This window comes from Oncorhynchus kisutch, linkage group LG15 (genome assembly GCF_002021735.2).
Source record: "Oncorhynchus kisutch isolate 150728-3 linkage group LG15, Okis_V2, whole genome shotgun sequence".
Taxonomy (NCBI): domain Eukaryota; kingdom Metazoa; phylum Chordata; class Actinopteri; order Salmoniformes; family Salmonidae; genus Oncorhynchus; species Oncorhynchus kisutch.
This window is the reverse complement of record NC_034188.2, coordinates 43,020,412-43,039,536: the sequence shown is the minus strand read 5'-3', so window position 1 is coordinate 43,039,536 and position 19,125 is coordinate 43,020,412. Positions and strand designations below refer to the sequence as shown.

The following is a 19,125-nucleotide window of genomic DNA, read 5'->3' as shown; positions in this document are numbered from 1 at the left end:
ACGTAATTGAGCTCAGCACTGTAACGCTGTGCACTGAGAGTCGGGAAGCAAGTTCAGGGAGTGAGTGTTTTAATAGTATAAACGGATCATTAACCAAAACAAGAAACACTAACAGCACACAGACTTGAAACAGAAACAATGACGCCTGGGGAAGGAACCAAATGGAGTGACATATAGGGCAGGTGATCAAGGAGGTGATGGAGTCCAGTTGAGTGTCAATATGCACAAATGCGTGTATCGCTAGTGACCGGTGTGTGCCATGAACGAGCAGCCTGGTGACCTAGATGCCGGAGAGGGAGCACACGTGACAAGCACAAGCAAAATCCTAGACAATATCCTGCTTTCCACCAGACATGGGGAGATTAATTCACCTTTCAGCAGGACAATAACCTAAACCACAAGGCCACATCTACACTGGAGTTACTTACCAAGAAGACAATGAATGTTCCTGTGTGGCCGAGTTATAGTTTTGACTTAAATCTACATGAAAATATATGGTACGACCAGAAAGTGGTTGTCTAGCAATGATCAACAACCAATTTGACAGAGCTTGAATCATTTTGAAAAGAACAATGGGCAAATATTGCACAATCCAGGTTTGGAAAGCTGTTGGAGACTTACCGTGCTGTCCCCAGTCCACATGGTCATGCTGCTTCTCCAATTTCAACTGTTCTGCCTGCGGCTATGGAACCCTGACCTGTTCACTGGACGTGCTACCCTGTCCCGGACATGCTGTTTTGGACTCTCTCTCTACCGCACCTGCTGTCTCTAACTCTGAATGATCGGCAATGAAAAGCCAACTGACATTTACTCCTGAAGTGCTGACCTGTTGCACCCTCTACAACCACTGTGATTATTATTATTATCTGACCCTGCTGGTCATCTATGAACGTTTGAACATCTTGGCCATGTTCTATTATAATCTCCACCCGGCACAGCCAGAAGAGGACTGGCCACCCTTCAGAGCCTGGGTTCTCTCTAGGTTTCTTACTAGGTTCTGGCCTTTCTAGGGAGTTTTTCCTAGCCACCGTGCTTCTACATCTGCATTGCTTGCTGTTTTAGGGTTTTAGGCTGGGTTTTTGTACAGCACTTTGTGACATCGGCTGATGTAAAAAGGGCTTTATAAATACATTTTATTATTATTATTATTATATTACCCAGAAAGGTGTTTTTTAAAAATATCGACTCAGTGGTGTTAAAGCTTATGCAAATGAGATATTTATGTTGTTTTTTTTGCAATTAATTTGCTAAAATGTATTAAAAAGTTGTCACTTTGTCATTATGGGGTACTGTGTGGGTGAGAAAAAATATATTTAATCAATTTTGAATTCAGGCTGTAACAAACAACATTTGGAATAAGTTAAGGGGTATAAACACTTTCTGAAGGTACTGTATGAACAAGTTGATATATGCATCAGGTGAGAAGTGTTAGAATACACATTTGTAGCTTGTCACTGCCGTGAGGTTAGGTATGTGTAACTTATACTTTTTCACATTGAAAAACTTGAAAGAGACAAGATCAGAGCTTTTCTCACCCTCTATCTTTCTCGTAATGCGTACAAGGAACTATATAAGCAAATGGAAGTGCATCAGGTGAAAACCCATAGCTTCGTTGCCGTGAGCTTTAGTAAACATCACTGATAAGTGTGCTACTGGGATGCATATTTTGGCATAGTTGCTTCAAACCAAAGCATCTACACATTAAAACAGAGATACAAGAGTGGCACTGAGATGGCAACTCAAAGTAATGGCATCAGTAACCATTTAAGCAGTTAAGTGCTACAGTTCTGTACATCCATGTTGAAGCATCTAAAGCTCCATATTCCGCTGCTTTTCTGATTTCTAATGGTAGTGTTCTAGCTGCAGTGTTTCCACAAACGTTGAGCATTAATAGCATATCATATACACCACACGTATTTAAGTCTTTAGTCCGGGATGTTTTGCTGATATTTTTACCTATTGTGACATATCTCTCTGTACGTGCAACCGTGTATGTCTGTTTGTCTGTCATATGACAAATGGATAGATGGTGTGAGATAGAGGAGTGGGTTAGAATGTATTAGTCTTCAAAAGTATGAATGGGACATTCTTTTTTAAGTTATTACGTTTCACCGTATTTAGAAATTCTCTCAAGTTAGGGATTTGCATTGATGAATTCCTTTTCACTGGTTTGGTGCCATCTATTTATCTTAAACATGCATGCACTTACACTATGCTATATATCACAAGCGAATGTGAGCATCCATGAAAAGTGCCTGACATTTGACACTTGGCAGCAGCTAAGCATATGATTTTCAGATAAACCCATGTTTACCTTTTGTTTATGGCCATTTGAGATGAGCAGATGGGATGTAAAGGAGAGGAATGGACATGGATGGTGCTCCATTTATCTGTTGTTTATCATTGCATGCATGCAAAGGGCATATGTGTGTGTGTGTGTGTGTGTCCGTGCATTGGTACGTGCCTGTCTGTGCAGAGGTTGATTCAATCCAGCAGAGAGACCCATACCAGGGGGTCAGAAATTCCAAAGACTCCTGACGAGATCAAGCCCAGCCAGTAGCACTGCAAGGGTTATGTGTGTGTGTGTCTGCATTGCATGTGTGTGTGCGTTCCTGTGTGTGTGTGTGTGTGTTTTTAAGGTTGAGCCTGGTATGGAGCTGCTGATCCTGGTAAATAAAACAGAGATAACACACATTCCAGTGATCACGGTGTGTCTTTAGATGTGTGTTTGCTCTCATGCAGACTCCCTTCATCCAGCAGCACCTTGTAAAAGGCCTGGAGCAGCCAACACCCTGTTTTGATCAGCCCCACTGTAAGTTCTGTAGAGAGTGAGTTTCTCTGCCCTTCACTACTCCTCATTAGGACATTCAAACACAAGAACCAAGTGGAGATTCAAACACGTGGTCAACCCCTTGTTCATGGTTAAGTCCTAAATGAAGTCCTAATATTCCCTATATAGTGCACTATGTTTAACCAAGGCACATAGGGCACTATAAAGGCAATAGGTTGCCATTTGAGATGCGTCCCATTATCATTTTGGGTGAATGCAAATGCTTAGTATTCCGGTGCCATCGCACAGAGAACAGCAGGCTAAGGGTGAGGAACACGCCAAAGGAGATAACCATATATCTGTTTCACGTTAAATTGCAGCTGCCTTTGTTCAGGTGGTTCACTTCTCGCAAATCCACCTGTAATTAAGCGGGGCTTTGAACACAATGCTCTCTGTAGAGAGATCAGAGAGAGAGATACCACTCATGCTGCCACTCTCGCCACACAGGCCCCCTTTCAATTGGCCCATTGATCATCCACGTGCCTCGAAAGGATCCAACGCTTTGCCATTGTCCTTCATTATCATATTCCCGAGCCACCCCAAGTATTTGTTTTCCTCTCTTACTGGAATGCTGGTGGGAGGGCTAAAACAGTAACTCTGTTTGGGTTGGTTCATTTCCTGAGTGGAGTTTCTGTCAATATGTTGTGTTTCCTGGTCCAGCAGTGACCCGAGGCCTGCTCGTAAAGGTCTGGTTGTAACCTGATGATGTTTATGGATTCGTTTTTTTCTGGGAAGCCACTCTTTCTCCAAAGCCACTGGGACAGCCACTACAAAAGACTCTGTACCTGGAGTCAGCGTTAGTCAACCCTTTCCCCTAGGCAATAAAGAGAAAGAGGGAGTGAACGAGAGAGTTGGAGAGGTGAAATAAACATGTCCTTTAATATCGTGATTGAGATAGCCAGCGGTAACTCAATGATTTCTGATGATGATGGGCGTGTGGAGCAGTAACACAGAAACGGGTAAAAGCCCATGTTGGCTCTGTGATTTTTTTGTTGCTGGAGTTCTCCATTGGCCCAGAAGCTGCACTTTACAAGGCAAAACAGAGCACTAAGTGGCAGTCTCTGAACCTTCATCGCCCCTTTTACTGCCATGGGTTAACACAGAAATCCAAGACTCATCTAGACTGAGGTATTAGCAGCAGGTCTTGCAAAGACCTCATAACCCAGCCCGCTGGGAGTGGGGTTGGAACATTCCAATGCAGTGGAGGTCAAACCTGTATTTACAATCCCACCAGCACAGCAATCAAGGCTTCAGCGTGATCGGGAATCAAAAGTCCCACCCGGCACAACAGTAGCAGCGGTTGCTGCACCCTAATGGCTGCTCGGAAGTGCAAGTCTGTCATTTTAACTCATTAAGCTCCTTAAGCTTCACTAAAAGTATTGTCAGTGAACCAAACAAGGGAGACCATAATCAATGTTGTACTTCTAACGACAGACTCCGACGTCGGTGGAAGCCAAATCTGAAATATATGGCATTTAGCAGCCAGCGGTGTTACAAAGTGTCACGCCCTGACCTTAGAGATCCTTATTTATTCTCTATGATTGGTTAGGTCAGGGTGTGACTCGGGTGGGATAATTTATGTTTTCTATTTCTTCATTGTTTTTGCCTAGTGTGGTTCCCAATCAGAGGCAGCTGTCTATCGTTGTCTCTGATTGGGGATCATATATAAGTTGTGATTTTCCGTTTGGGTTTTGTGGGGAGTTATTTTCTGTTTAGCTGTTTTGTTGCCATACAGAACTGTGCACGTTCATTTTTTCACTTTTTTATTTTGTTGCGGTGTTCAGTTTATTAAATATCATTAACGCCCACCACACTGCACCTTCTTCAACCCACGAGAGTCGTTACACAAAGCCGTAATGAAGGATGTTTTAACACTCGGAGCACATGAATTTCATAACTATTAGAATGGCCATCCATATAGCCTCGGCTACTAAGCACAGATAAATACAACTCAAAACATGCTATTATGTTATTGTCACGTGTGCTCCCTCTCCGGCCTCTAGGTCACCAGGCTGCTCGTTACGGCGCACACCTGTCACCATTGTTACGCGCACCTGCACGTCATCAGACTCTTCACTTCCCTGATTACCTTCCCTATAAATGCCACTCACTTTGGCTCCTTCCCCAGGTGTCATTGTTTCATGTTTGTGTGTTGTTAGTGTTTCTTGTTTTGGATTATGTTTATTTTATTAAAGCACTCACTCCCTGAACTTGCTTCCCTACTCTCAGTGCATATCATTACAGAATGACACTTCACCAAAGGGAAGCATCAGGGAGTGTTTTTTGTTTCGGTGGGAATGACGTTGGGTCCGGGAGCCGCTACAGGCTCTCATGCCTCTGACAGATCGGCAGGCTCCCCTGCCTTCGCCAGTTCGTCAGGCTCTCATGCCTCAGCCAGATCGCCAGGCTCCCCTGCCACAGCCGGTCTGTCAGGTTCCCGCGCATTAGCAGGGGTGACCTGTCCGCTCCTAATCCCCGGGATCGTCCCTTTGTTTGGAGTCCTGCGACTAGAGCCGAACGCGTCGGGGAGGGGGTACCATCACGTATGCTCTCTTCGGCGCTCTAGGTCGCCATGCTCCCACATCTCTGCCGGACTGACAGGTTTCCCGCGCCTCGCCCACGTGACAATAGGCGAGGCGCTATTGTCACGTGGGCTTCCTCTCCGGCCTCTAGGTCACCAGGCTGCTCGTTATGGCGCACCTGTGTGTCGTCAGACTCACCTCGACTCCATCACTCCCTTTGGTTCCTTCCCCAGGTGTTATTGTCTGTATGCTGTTAGTGTTTCTTATTTTGGATTATGTTTATTTTATTAACACTCTCCCTGAACTTGCTTCCCGACTCTCAGCGTAAATCGTTAGTTATTTTGAAATAAATTGTCTGAGTAGCATGTTTTTTTTTATGACCTTCAGAAACAAAATATTAATGAATGTCTTTGTGTATATAAAATGGGTTTATTAGATTGGTGGCTTTGGTAGGCTATTCTTTTCACGCCCTGACCTTAGAGAGCTTTTTTTATTTCTCTCTTTGGTTAGGGTTAGGATTCCCAAATCGGAGGCAGCTGTCTATCATTGTCTCTGATTGGGAATCAGATATTAGTTGTCCGTTTCCTTTTGGGTTTTGTGGGATCTTGTCTTTTGTTTGTTGCTTTCTGCATGACTAGCTTTACGTTCGGTTTGTGTTCATTGTTTTTTCCCGGTATGTTACGTTTTCAAATAAAGAGAGAATGTACACTTACCACGCTGTACCTTGGTCCGGTCATTTATCATCTGACGACGAGCTCCGACGAAAGATGAAATGCTCAGTTTTTGTTTATGATATTTATCACAAAGTACTGATAGTGTAAAATATTGATATTTACAAAAATAGGGACATGTGGATTCAAGGTTATTCAAATCAAGTTATTCAAATAAAAAACATTTAAACTGTCAGATTGATCGTTTTGGCGGTTCTAGTGTTAAACGACGCATGAGCTCTCTTACTTTTTCAAATGTTTTCTATTCTTTTCTCAAGGTGTCATCCACCATCCTCTCCCTTTTTTCATTTCTGGGACTCCTCTTTAGTGATTTCCACAAAATCATGTCCCTGTTTTTTCAGGTGTTATTTTGGCCCTGGCTGGCTGTCAGCAGGCCTGGTTATGGGAGCCTCACAGGAAATGGTTAATGCAGAGTAGAAGGGCTGGGGAGTTGTTAGCATGTGGGTTTGTGATGCAAGTCCTCAGGGGGGATGACCTGAGTAACATAAACCATGAGGGCCAAATGAGAAGTCTATCAGCCCTGGCGTTCTCTCTCGCTCTCCCTCTTTTTTTCTCGGTCTGTCCTTCCATGTCTTTCCCTTTACCAGCAGGACCTAGAGCCGATCACATGGCCCACATGGAGAACACACCCCACAGCACCACAACAGGGCACCCTCTCTAACAACAATAAGCCTCCCCTCTGCATGCATTCCTACTGCGACTTCTGGCCCTAGTACACTCTCCCCATGTGTTCTTACGAGCTCTGATTTCTTTTTGTCCTCATCTTACATTCCCCTCTCTTGGGTTGGTCCACTGATTGAGCATAACTGCCATGTCTCTTTGATCTGTTATGCATAGCAAAAGAGGAGAGAAACAAGCGCGAGAGCCCAATAGTTTGCTTATAGTAAGTCAAGGCAGGGATACATTGACAGACGCATCGGATTCAAATGCAGTTCACGACTGAACACCTCTCTCTTCTCCCCCCAGATGCTGAATAGTACATCTTTAATCAGGGCATGTCTGCTTTGACACCTACATGTCACCAGAGCATGTAGGACGAGAGGCTGTCTGAAGAATAGTCATCAGGATTTGACACAGACAAAGCCTTTAAAGCCTCAATCTTGCACTGCAGCCCGGCTGGTTAACAATATACTCAGCACTCAACGGTTGTCAACATTTTTTTATCGTCAGCCAGGGAGACCCGAATGTGTTTGTGCCGTGTGGCAAGACTTGCATTTTAGCTGGAGCTGCTATTTTTATAGGATTGGGGACTTACAATTATACTGTCTTATCTGCCTCAGACGGTGTTGATTCTCCGGGATAAACCAATTGCTGCTAACAACCGTGGAGCCTCTCCGCCAGAAAGGAAGTCATTTTCTTCCTCCTTATCCTTCAGCAAACCTTGACATTTCCCCGTGCAGACATGTGAAGTATTTCTTAAGTCCTTTCACACCTTCGTAGACAAATTGGATCAACTTATCGGTTAACCTTCAAGTGAAGGGGATAATACTTAACCACGTTTCGAAAAACATAAACCTTGTAAATCCGAGCTGCACCCCACCGGGTTTTTTGCCTTTGGTTGGCAATACTTTTTGTTTGAATAGAGAAAGTCTGAAGAGCCAAAACGGTATTTCCTAAGCCAAAACACCAGTGGCTAAATATGAACTAAAAGGGAATGACGGCAGGTAGACACTCAAGTCTACTCCTCTCAATATCACAGAGGTAGAACAAGTGGGCAGGGAGGTAGTCACACAACTGGTGTGTCAGCACATCGTACGGCCACAGGAAGTGATGTTTTAAGAGCCTATTAAGGCTCTCGGTGCAGAAAGGACACACAATACAGCAGCTGCAGAGGCCGGTATCCCAGAAGTAATTATTTATTTAGTAGTTAGGCTGGGTTATGTGAGCACAGGGTGGTTTGGCTTCAGGATCGCTGGAGGAGAAGGCATGATCAGATGGTGATGGGAGAAGGAGGAAAAATATATAGGAAACTCCAAACGCGCAGTGGACCACTCACACTTGGTTCACTCGCCATTTTTCATCATGCCTTCATCCCCCAAAATGTTAGAGCGAGAGAGAGAAAAACACTCCATGATAGAAAGGGGAAGATTAGGTTCTGTCAGCTGACAAATGTACAGAACGCAGACCTGTCAAGTAAATTCCAAAGTAGGGCATTCGCAAACGACTACACACATATTAAACAGTGACAATGCATTTGAAATAGTCCAACTTGTTGCCTACTGCATTGCATCAGTCCCAGTATCATCAGTCAAACAGAGAATCACTCATGCTCATAGTGATATCAACACAAATATTGTTGACCATTGTTAGGATTGTTATTTTATACTTCAACTTAGCAGTAGCAAAAGTATGGTCTTTGTTAGAGCAAGAAAGAGACAATGAGAGTTTGAGACAATGAGCTTGCAATAAGAGCTGTATGCATGCATCACTGCATATTTGTGTTTGTTTGTGTGTGTGTGTGTGTGTGTGTGTGTGTGTGTGGTCATTGCATCCTGAAGGCATAGTTGCTAGCTGCTTCTGCTAGCTGTTACATATCCCTTCTCTCTCCCTGCTCTCTATACTTCAGCACCCAGGCTGGGCCTGTGTACCGTGGAGCTGGGAGAGGTAATAGAGACTACTGGGACCTCAGTTATCCTGCCAGCTATTTGAAGTGGCCCAGCTTTCTGCTTTCCATCCTGTAGCTGTGACATGAGCCGACTGTAGGCTGCAGCGTTTCGCCTGCTGGATGCTTAAACCCAGCTAGGCAAGGCCTGGGCTTAATGGACGCTGGGGGCAGCCGTTTGTAGCATCAGCAACTGCCTCTCCAGGCGCTCAAGTGCATTGGGTCACGACGGGCTACCCCAGAACAGCTGGAGAACAGGTTCCTGGAGCTCAACTCCTGTCATGCCCAATCCGCAGCTGCCCTCAAGAGCTCTCTCCACGGCCAACTAACAAGGCCAGGTCAGAGCCTTCTCACACTCTCAGAGCCTTCTCACACTCTCAGAGTCTTCCCACACTCTCTTGCTCCCCCAGACAGAGAAAGAAGAGAACAACAAAGTTATCAAAGTCTCAACACTCTTAAATGAAATAACAGAGTTATTAGAGGTCGAAGCTGGGGTCAATGAGAATCTTGTTTATACTGAGAGACAACTTTTTTTCTTTTCATATACTAATTTCATTTAGTTTCCCCAAGATTAGACCTGTTTCATTCTTGTGTCAAAAGCCATCTAATTATTTTCGGTGTAATATCTTTTAATTGACTGAAACAGCACTGTGGGTAATGCAATATTCCATCTTTCCTTTGTGGAAGACTGTTTTCATTTCCCATTAATCGGATTCTCCACTCTATGAGATAAGCGTTTAGCAGTAGGAGTCAGCAGATCCCCACCAGGTGGAATGTGTGATTAGTAATGCTCCGGCAACTCGTATATGAAACCTCTGGAAGAGTGCGATCCATGAAAGCAATCACAGATGGATGATTCTGAGACATCACAGTGTTAAATCTCAAACAATAGTTGCTGGATTCTTCAACATGCACATCACATGTTCATATTATTTCATGACAACATGGGAGGTTACAGGACTGAATTTCCATTTCTGATGTATGGTAAAGGAACCTCATTTATGAATACTGAACGTCTACCTCTATGTTAGTGGTTAGCGATCCCGCCCATTCCCTCTCATCTCTTCGGTCAAACATTCAGGTCGGAGTAATGACATAACAACGTTTAGAGGACATAAACCAGAGATCTGTATGAATTAGTTTCTCTCTCTCACACACGAGATGGAGTAGGAGGTTATCCCACTCAGTTATCCCACAGGGCTCCGCTCCAGGCCCAGCTGCGTCTCCAGGCTGGGCCTCTCCCCTCCTCTCCTCTTCCCCTCATACTGAAGCCATTACTGGGCCATGGGTCAGTGTGTCACACTGGGAGATTCCTCTTTCCTTTCAACGCCGCCTCCTCCCTCTTATCTCCCTCGTCTGTGAGACCTGGACCGACGAGAACCAGCTGCTGAGGGGAAAACACAGGTGACCTTCAGAGAGAGTGACGGTTGAATTGAACACTCACGTTCGTTCATGTGGACAGTCAGACATGTGCAGACGTAGGATTGCGCGTGCAGAGGCACGCACACCAACAGGCAGGCACGTGCACGCACACACACACCATGATTTCCATTACCATCATTATCATTAGTAGCCACTTCCCTCACTCCTTGTTGTCATTAAGTATGATGATGATTGCATGGGTGAGAGTACAACCTCTCCCCCAGCTGCAGCTCCTCACCTTGGGTTTGGGGAGTGGTGAGACAGTCGGTCCGAAATGTTCCCACTATGAAGGTCAAGCCTGGGCAACAAGGAAGCTGTTATACAAATGGCTTAACTAACTCGGCTCTCAGAGCGAGGATGGATTATACCTATTCAGTCCACCAGACAGGTATTTATTACCAACATCTCTTAACATCAACAAATGAGAGGCTTCTCTCAGGAGGCGCTGATGATATGCCCAAATTGCTTCTCTGATAATGGATTGTCCGATGGACGGCTGCTGCAGACACATATTTCCAGACCACATAATCAGAAATCGTGCTCGACCGATCAGCCACAGAAAAAAAGATCTGACAAAATTGGAATGTACATTAAGCTTTTATCTTGCTCCCGGAGTCTTTGTTATGTTGCGCTCAGATTCAATTTGTGCCGCAAAAATTATATTGACTGGTCTTTTTCGAATCAATGGGGGTTTGCCAGCATGCTTTTGAGATCCTAGATTGAGGGAGGAGTGGAGAGAGAAGGTTTATATCCCAATGGTAAATTGTCTTCGGGTTTGATAGATAGACCTGTTTAGCCCTAGTCAATGGGAGAAATTGGACACAGCTGGAATACGCTGGTCAAATGGTGTTTTCAAACCTCAAGTTGTGCTCCCTATTTTGGGAGGTCTCGCGCTCATTACTCAAGGTGTGATTGTCCAAGCTCTTTTTTCGCTATACCGTATACCTCTATACCTCGCCAACGGACATTGTGCAAACTCTTTGTCCACTCACCCTTCTCTCTTTTTTTCCCTTAATAGATTTTTACTCATCCACAAAACACCGCTGTCCATTGACCATGGTCTTCAGTGTAAGATTTCACATCTGTTTTCTGTTTTCAGGGGTGAAATTGTGAGCGCTTCAAAGGCAACAGCCCCTGGAACACGACTCTAATATGCTTGATATGCACTCTGGGTACTTAAAAGGACATTTGAAAGAACTCTTTTCAATGACTCGCAGGCAATTTGACCACATGATCTCTTGTTAAGAGACAGCATAAAAATAGGTCCTACATGACCATGTAAAAGCTTACCACCACCACTTGTTAGCTGTTACTGTATTACATTAAACGTCTAACAGAGAATGTACATTTAAAAGCAGATGTCAACTCATTGACACAGACAATTGCACTGTCCACTATTACACTTACACTGCCAAAACACATCCCTTTCTATTCCCCATATCAGCCTTGTTGGCTGGGCCAGATGCACAATAAAACAATAGTCCTATATCCAAAGCATTCCTTTAGAGAAACCAGCTGCATCCCAAACAACCAATATCCTTTCAAATAAATCTGTATTTTTTTTTCTATTACGTTGAAATGTTTAAGTATTACACATCGAGATGTGTGAGCTGCAGCTAAAGCAGGCATCGGCCGAGCCCTATGGCTCTCCTCTTCTCAGAATCCATCTCCTTTAGAGGGGCAGGCCACTCTAGTAGCTCAATCCCCAGCGTGAGTCAGATAGATGGAGGACAGAGCACATGTTTGCAGGCATATTGCACATTCGCGGGGGAATAAATTGCCTCCTGGACAGCCAGACTCCACATTGTCGGGTCCACTCTACGTCAGCCTGCCCTTACATACACCTGTCATCAACGCTTTCTTCAGTTTCTACTTTCCAAAGGCCTCCCATCGCTCGGGCATTGTCATCTGGTGGGTTGTCGTCTGGTGGTGGCTCCGCTCCCTCGGACAAGTCTCAGTCTCCAGAAGTGAACATGTGGTAATGTTTAGCTTTCTAATGCCCCGGGCCCTTCTGGCCGTTCTTTAGGGAGATTATATCTCATGGAACGCTACCAGCAGAAAGACTGTGGGCCAGTAAACACAGCGAACGCCCAAGTGTGGAAGAACTCTGGTTATTAGGAGCTCCCCAGGGCTAACCCCGGTCCAAAACTCACAGACAAGGCTCACATAGACGCCAAGCCATCTTAAACTGGCCAAATCATTTTCTATTGCTTGTGTCGTTTATGTATATTTTTTTCAATCCTTCCTCCTGTGGTAGGCTCAACTGGCCTTAACAAGCTGCTATACTCCCCTTCCACTGATAATGAAATGTAACTATTATACTGGGCCGTGGCTAACATGCATGTGGTTATTTTGGCATATTATCTTCAGTGTTATCATTTAACGGTGATTTGGAAATAGTTTTCTCTTTTCGATATCAGTCTCGTATGCATTTCCCTCCCTTGCAAGATATGGAGTTCCAGGAAAGCATTGGGAAACTCTCGTTCTTCATGTTACACTGACACATTCTTGGTCAAGATCAACCAGAAACCTCCCTTTTCCTGAGTGGTCCATCTGGCCTTGCTCAATGCACATGTTTTGCTGTGAATATTAACAAATATTTGCTGTGTGTTATGCTGTTATAAGTGCTCAGCATGTCTTACTGAACTTTGATTTCTGTGTCTGATCGGAGAAGTCAGTGAAAAAAAAACATCTGCATTAGTTTTATTGTTTTTCCGGATGCAATGCCCAGCTTGCTGTCTAGCTTGGTTAAGCACGTAACCGGAGGAAAGCAACATGGTCCCCGCCCTGCTCAATCCCGTTCAAATGAACCTACCACCTGATCTTGTCAATAGCTCTAGCATAGATGCTAAGTGCTACTTTTGTTCGCCAAGGAAAACAATTAATGAAAGCCCAGTGCCTCTCGCTGTTATTCATTTGAGATTAAGATGGCATTATCATCATGTGCCGGGCCTGACAGCCCCTGTCATATGAATGATACATCTTGATGAGAAATGGGCTCCATGCTTTCATTGTGCCCGACAGCTTCAGCAAACCTGCTGGCTGCCAATTTCACCCCCTTGTTCCACCCACCACAAAGCTCTTTCAGAAATGGATGCATGGAAGATTGCATTAACAAATAAGATGCTCTAGAGAGGGATGGCGCTTATTGTTGGAGTCTTACATCTTAGACACTGGGCAGTCAGTAAAACACGTTTGGCGCTGGCAAGTGGATTTATACACTGTCAAGCCATACCCTTGAGGGCAGGTTGAACTTTTTACGTCTTTACTTGGCAGATGTAAAACTTGGACTGTTCCATTCCCACACTCTATTTGCATGCAAACTTTATGTTGGGAAGGAAACAATACTGATGACTAGTGAAAGGAGTATTTTTCTGGTCAATTTTCCCATTTATAATTGGTATCTTTAAAACATGATCTAGAGAAAGTTTTCTGATCTTGTAGTAAGCAGCCTATAGTTATCATGTCCACACTTCCTGGACACCGGCAGGCAATTTGTGACATCCCCCTCCATGCCCCATCGGTCCCCACATGGAGTGATAAGGAAGCATGCGGCGTGCGGCATTATTGAATCAGTCAACATGTAGCCTAGCAGGAAGCAGCCAGGTAGAAGCGATCACCATCCCTTCCTCTAACCTAGACCGCTGCTGCTTCTACCCTGAGCCCAGCAAGACATGAGAAGCACAATGGGACAGTATAAGTTTGGAATGTGTCTGTTTTTGATTATTAGAGGTGCTGCTTTGCTTTCCGTTTAATATGAGCTGGTGCCGCAAGCCCCACAGGCATAGGGGAGGGGCTGAGGACAGCTGAGGCACAGCCGAATGTGTCGAGAGCGTCCCGCCGAGAGCGCGAGGTACCCAGGTGGGAGATCCAGCTGGCAGAAACGGGAGAGGGAGGAATGGGATTTGAAGGGGGATCCAGGGCCCCAATATGGCACATCGTTGTCCCAGTTACTGCCTGCAAAAAAAAAATATGCCTATATATATATATATAGGCATCCCCATGGGGAGATCAGTGATTCCTGATGTTTTATTTTCTCTGGGCCTCTAGTTTCTTTGTCTGAGACTCAGTCTCTGTGAGAAGCACAGCAAGGTTCCTGATTCCCTGCCACCAAGCTGAGTAAAAACACACTTGGCCCATGAATGAGGCTTGGCCAACCGGCCCACTGCACTTGAGCTGGGGCATTATGGGTCCGCGATGTCATCACCAGGGGACTTGTCATGAGGCTTTTCACCTAATGCATTTTGAATAATGTGCACCAAGTGGCTGTATCCAGATGCTGCTTGAAAAAAAGTGAGTGCAGAGAATAAGTGGTTGGGCCTATGCTCTCATGTCAAATCCACAGATTAGGGCCTATTGAAATCATTTCAATTGACTGATTTCCTTATATGAATTGTAACTCAGTAAATCATTGAAAGTCTTGCATGTTGCATTTTATATTTATGTTCTGTATAAATTCACTGTGAAATGCTGTGACACAGTATCTTTTCACAGCCCTGCGAAATCAAGGGCCTCTTAAAGTCATATCCTCGGATTACAGTTTCACAGTGTTTTTTTTAGTAGAGGCTTTCCTGTAACACAGTTGTTTTCCAGGAAGAAATACAATGCCTCCAGATGGAGTGTATATTCTACACTGTGTTCTACATCCCTTTACCTATTATTCTTTCCTTGAACAGCCATGCAATCATTTTTTGGGCCCATATTTTCCATGGAGAACATTATAGGTCGGTCATTATTGAATACTTCTGTAGGTCTTCAAAAGTTCATCCATTGTTTCACTCCTACGCTTTGTGTCTATCCACAAGACACTTGAGAATGTGTCTTCCTATCTATCTATATAAAGGTTGTTAGTAGGGAGGAGTATTATGTCAGGATGGAATATAACTGAGGTCTGTCTCTAGACCAGTTTTGAGAGGTTAGATCATAGTATCACCCTCCCTATTCCACCTCCCTATTCCAGCAGCACAGTATATAGTATAAACAATATCTTCCCTGAAGTGTTATGTTGACAGGCTGACTGGGAAAGAGGCTGAGGCTGGTTGTGCCTGGCGCCTCTAGCAACATCTTCTCCTCTCTACCGGCTGTTTTTGCCTCTTTGATTGTTTCTTCAAATATGCATATACTTTCTGGGGAGCTGGTTGTTTGTTCTGGGTATTTCCTGGGAGAGTCCCACCTTGGGCTTAAATAAATAGAGGAGTTGTGATGATTAGTGGCTAGGCGTGCTTCTGCTCCCACAAGGCATCTTGAGGGGATGGAAGGGTGGGGTGGTTGGGGGGGGCTGAAATGGAGTCTTCTTCTCTCCTTCTCCTGATGTTACCATTGTCTCCACCGGTTACCACTACCACCCCCCTCTTCTTCCCCCTGTCTCCCTCCTTCCTGTTTAAAGAGAAGTTTCTCATTCCTGAGTGTTGGCTCCCAAGCAAAGAGGCTCTGTGATTGTAGTTAATTTGTATGTGTGTGCTTGCTGTGGTCAATTTGAATTAAAATGACTAAATTCAGGAAGTAATTTGAAATAAAAATTATAAATTATAAAAAGGTTTGAAATAAATAGCTTGTCCTTTTCAGTCTATTGAGACATTGGATTGGAATTTCAGTTTATTTCCTGAATTGGCTGACTTTAATTTGAATTGACCCCAAACCTGGTGTGTGCATGCTTGTACACATTTGTCTGTGTCTTTCCGTGTGTCTGTCTGTCTGTGTTTTTGCGACTTTGCGTACATGCTTAAGTCAACTTAAGACGGATGATTCGCTGACACATGGCATCAGACACATGGCGTCACCTATACCGTGTGGAATCTCCCTGACTCACAGTCGTTCAGATTGGGGCCGGGCTTCTGAGTCCGACACGTATGATATTAATTCTGTGGGTTGCCTGTGTGCTGCCTGCCTGCCTGTGTGCTAAGTCGAGCAGCAGTGTGTGGCGCTCTCCAGGATTACACTGGGAACACAATTATCTCCATGGCTTTTGGAGGCTGACAGAGCGAGCCTTGGGGAAGGGGATGTTTGTCAACTATCTACACACATGTACACACACACACACACATATGCAGACACATGCACAATCATGCAACCACACACACACACACACACACAAGCTGCTACTGCAAGCTTACTTCAGCAGACCAGGGTTTACATTAGTATTATGCATGAATGTGCGAGAAACTGACAGCCTTTGCAGTGTCTCTTTTAGAGGTCGACCGATCAGGATTTTTCAACTCTGATACCGATTATTGGAGGCCCAAAAAATGCAGATACCGATGAATCAACCAATTTTTATATATATATATATATATATATATATATATATATATATATATATATATTTGCAATAATGCCAATTACAACAATACTGAATGAACACTTTTATTTTAACTTAATATAATACAAAATTTAAATAAATAGTGAAACATGTTCAATTTGGTTTAAATAAGGAAAAAACAGTGTTGGAGAAGAAAGTAAAAGTGCAATATGTGCCATGTAAAAAAACGAACGTTTAAGTTCCTTGCTCAGAACATGAGAACATATGAAAGCTAGTGGTTCCTTTTAAAATGAGTCTTCAATATTCCCATTTAAGAAGTTTTAGGTTGTAGTTATTATAGTAATTATAGAACTATTTCTCTCTATACCATTTGTATTTCATATACATTTGACTATTGGATGTTCTTATAGGCACTATATTATTGCCAGCCTAATCTCGGGAGTTGATAGGCTTGAAGTCATAAACAGCGCTGTACCATTGCGAAGAGCTGCTGGCAAACACAGGAAAGTGCTGTTTGAATGAATGCTCACGAGCCTGCTGCTACCTACCACCGTTTAGTCAGACTGCTCTATCAAATATCAAATCATAGACTTAATTATAATATAATAATTACACATAAATATGAACCTTAGGTCATTAGTATGGTCAAATCCAGAAACGTGTACTCATCCAAAAATGCCGATTACCGATTGTTTTGAAAACTTGAAATCGTCCCTTATTAATAGGCCATGCCGACGTCTAGTCTCTTCACTTGGTTTCGATTGGTTGGATGGGTGTGTTCCTGTGTTGGGTTAAAGGTCCTTTCATCACTTATTTACTCCGTTAAACACCCCTTTGTCTATTGATGTTTCTCCATATGTGTACAGGTCTCATATGTATTGTCACCTTGGGTGCTCTTAATATACAGTTAACGTATGTTTTGTAAAGAAACTCTGAATAACGGTCATCATGAAAAAAATGTGAGTTAGATAAATAAACTAAAGAAAACATTTCCTCATTGCTTATGGATCCCAGACATGCTTGCACTTTCCATACACCAGTTCTGTTCATCACAATTGAATATGCATCCCTTCTATTCCTTCTACAGTGAAAAAGGAGGTGGATGAGACAGATGCCAGGATGACCCAATTCAAGAAAAAGGCGAAGGAGCTGCGAATCTTGGACGGCAAGACGGCACAGAATTTGTGTAAGTTGCCCCTTTATACAAGTCTTGTCCATCTGAGAACCCGTTCTCCCTATGTGCCAGGAAAGGTATAATCGAATTGTGAAAACTGGTCATCAAAACATAATTTGCGGCTATTAGCTACTAGAATTTGGGCTCAATTGGGCAAAGTGCGTTTTACAAATACATGTTACATTCAGAGTACCTGTGTCATATAACTCAGCACATAGGGCTATTGCGCTTTTGGATGGTCAATACCTACTAGCATGTTTGCATTCAGCGCCCTATGGTGCACAGTGTGTTTTATAAACACATATTACATTAAGAGTACACGTGTCATGCAACTCCTATAGCACATTGGGCTATTGCGCTTTAGGACTGTCAACCAATTTACATGCTTATGATGAGAAATGTTCTTAGTGTCATGATTACACACATTTGCATAGCCGACAAACATTTCTAATGCATTTAACATGTATATTGTTTTACCTGAGCCATGGGTAAGTGTTTTCTTGGCAATAGGCTGGGGGTCATCGCTGCTACAAATGGATTAAGTCCCAGCCCCCTCTGATACCATTTGTAAAATCAACGCATAACAGGACCAAGCGACAAAGCTGGGCGTTTATGTTGTCATCATCCCTAGCAGCAGGTGTGGACCATATGCTGCGAGCAACGCCATCACCGTATCTCTCTCCACCTCTGACCTGTGAACATTTAGACTTCTTCCTGTTTCACATGATAAATACCAGCTATTTTTTTCTATTGTTTGACCAAACTTAATCAGTGCAATGGAGCAATATTCAGTTTGGATTCCAGTTTAACTTTGTCATGGTAGCATAGCCCAAATTCTCATAGCCTGGAATATATTTTAGTTGTTCTGTTGACTTCACTTCTGCAGTGAAATTGGATGTTTCAGGAATGAAGGTAAAACCCAGATGCAGACACATCGAATTGGCAATGGTTTAATATTCCAACAGGGGCAGGCAATTGACAGGTCAAGGCAGGCAGGGGTCAGTAAACCAGAGGTGAGGCAACGGTACCGAACGGCAGGCAGGCTGAGAGTAGGCAGAGGTCAACAATCCAGAGGTGGGGCAAAGCTCAGGGTCAGGGGCAGGCAGAGTGGTCAGGCAGGCAGGCAGGCTCAGTCAGGACAGGCAAAGGTCAAAACCAGGAGGGCGAGAAAAAGAGAGACTGAGAAAAGCAAACAAGACAAACTGGCAACGGACAAACAGAGAACACAGGTATAAATACACAGGGGATAATGGGGAAGATAGGCGACACCTGGAGGGGGGTGGAGACACTCACAAGGTGAAACAGATCAGGTTGTGACATAAGGATATTCCGTTTGGATTCCAGGCTATATGAGATGAAAGGCTATAGGCTGGCTTTTCCCAAACTTGCTTATCAGCTCTTGCCAGATATTGGTTATCGATAGGTGGCTTATACCCTCCCCAGGGGAACCCTCTGTCACTTTGACAGCTCCCAGTCCCCCCATTTTCCATCTTTGTGAATCCTCCATCCCTGCCTTCACAAAGTGTGCGGATGAATTCATTATCCATGGAGAGGGGTGGCCATGACATAGTTTCTTTGAGATTGA

General features: G+C 43.9%; 1 protein-coding gene across 6 annotated transcripts in view; it reads left to right on the top strand.

The window, feature by feature from the left end:
- LOC109904740 (protein diaphanous homolog 2) overlaps positions 1-19,125 on the top strand; it is a 624,432-nt gene that overhangs the window by 302,899 nt on the left and 302,408 nt on the right. For all 6 annotated transcript variants that reach the window (XM_031790312.1, XM_031790311.1, XM_031790310.1 and 3 more), the window contains one exon: positions 17,454-17,552. In XM_031790312.1, coding sequence (XP_031646172.1) covers positions 17,454-17,552 — 99 coding nt within the window. The remainder of the gene's footprint in view (positions 1-17,453; positions 17,553-19,125) is intronic.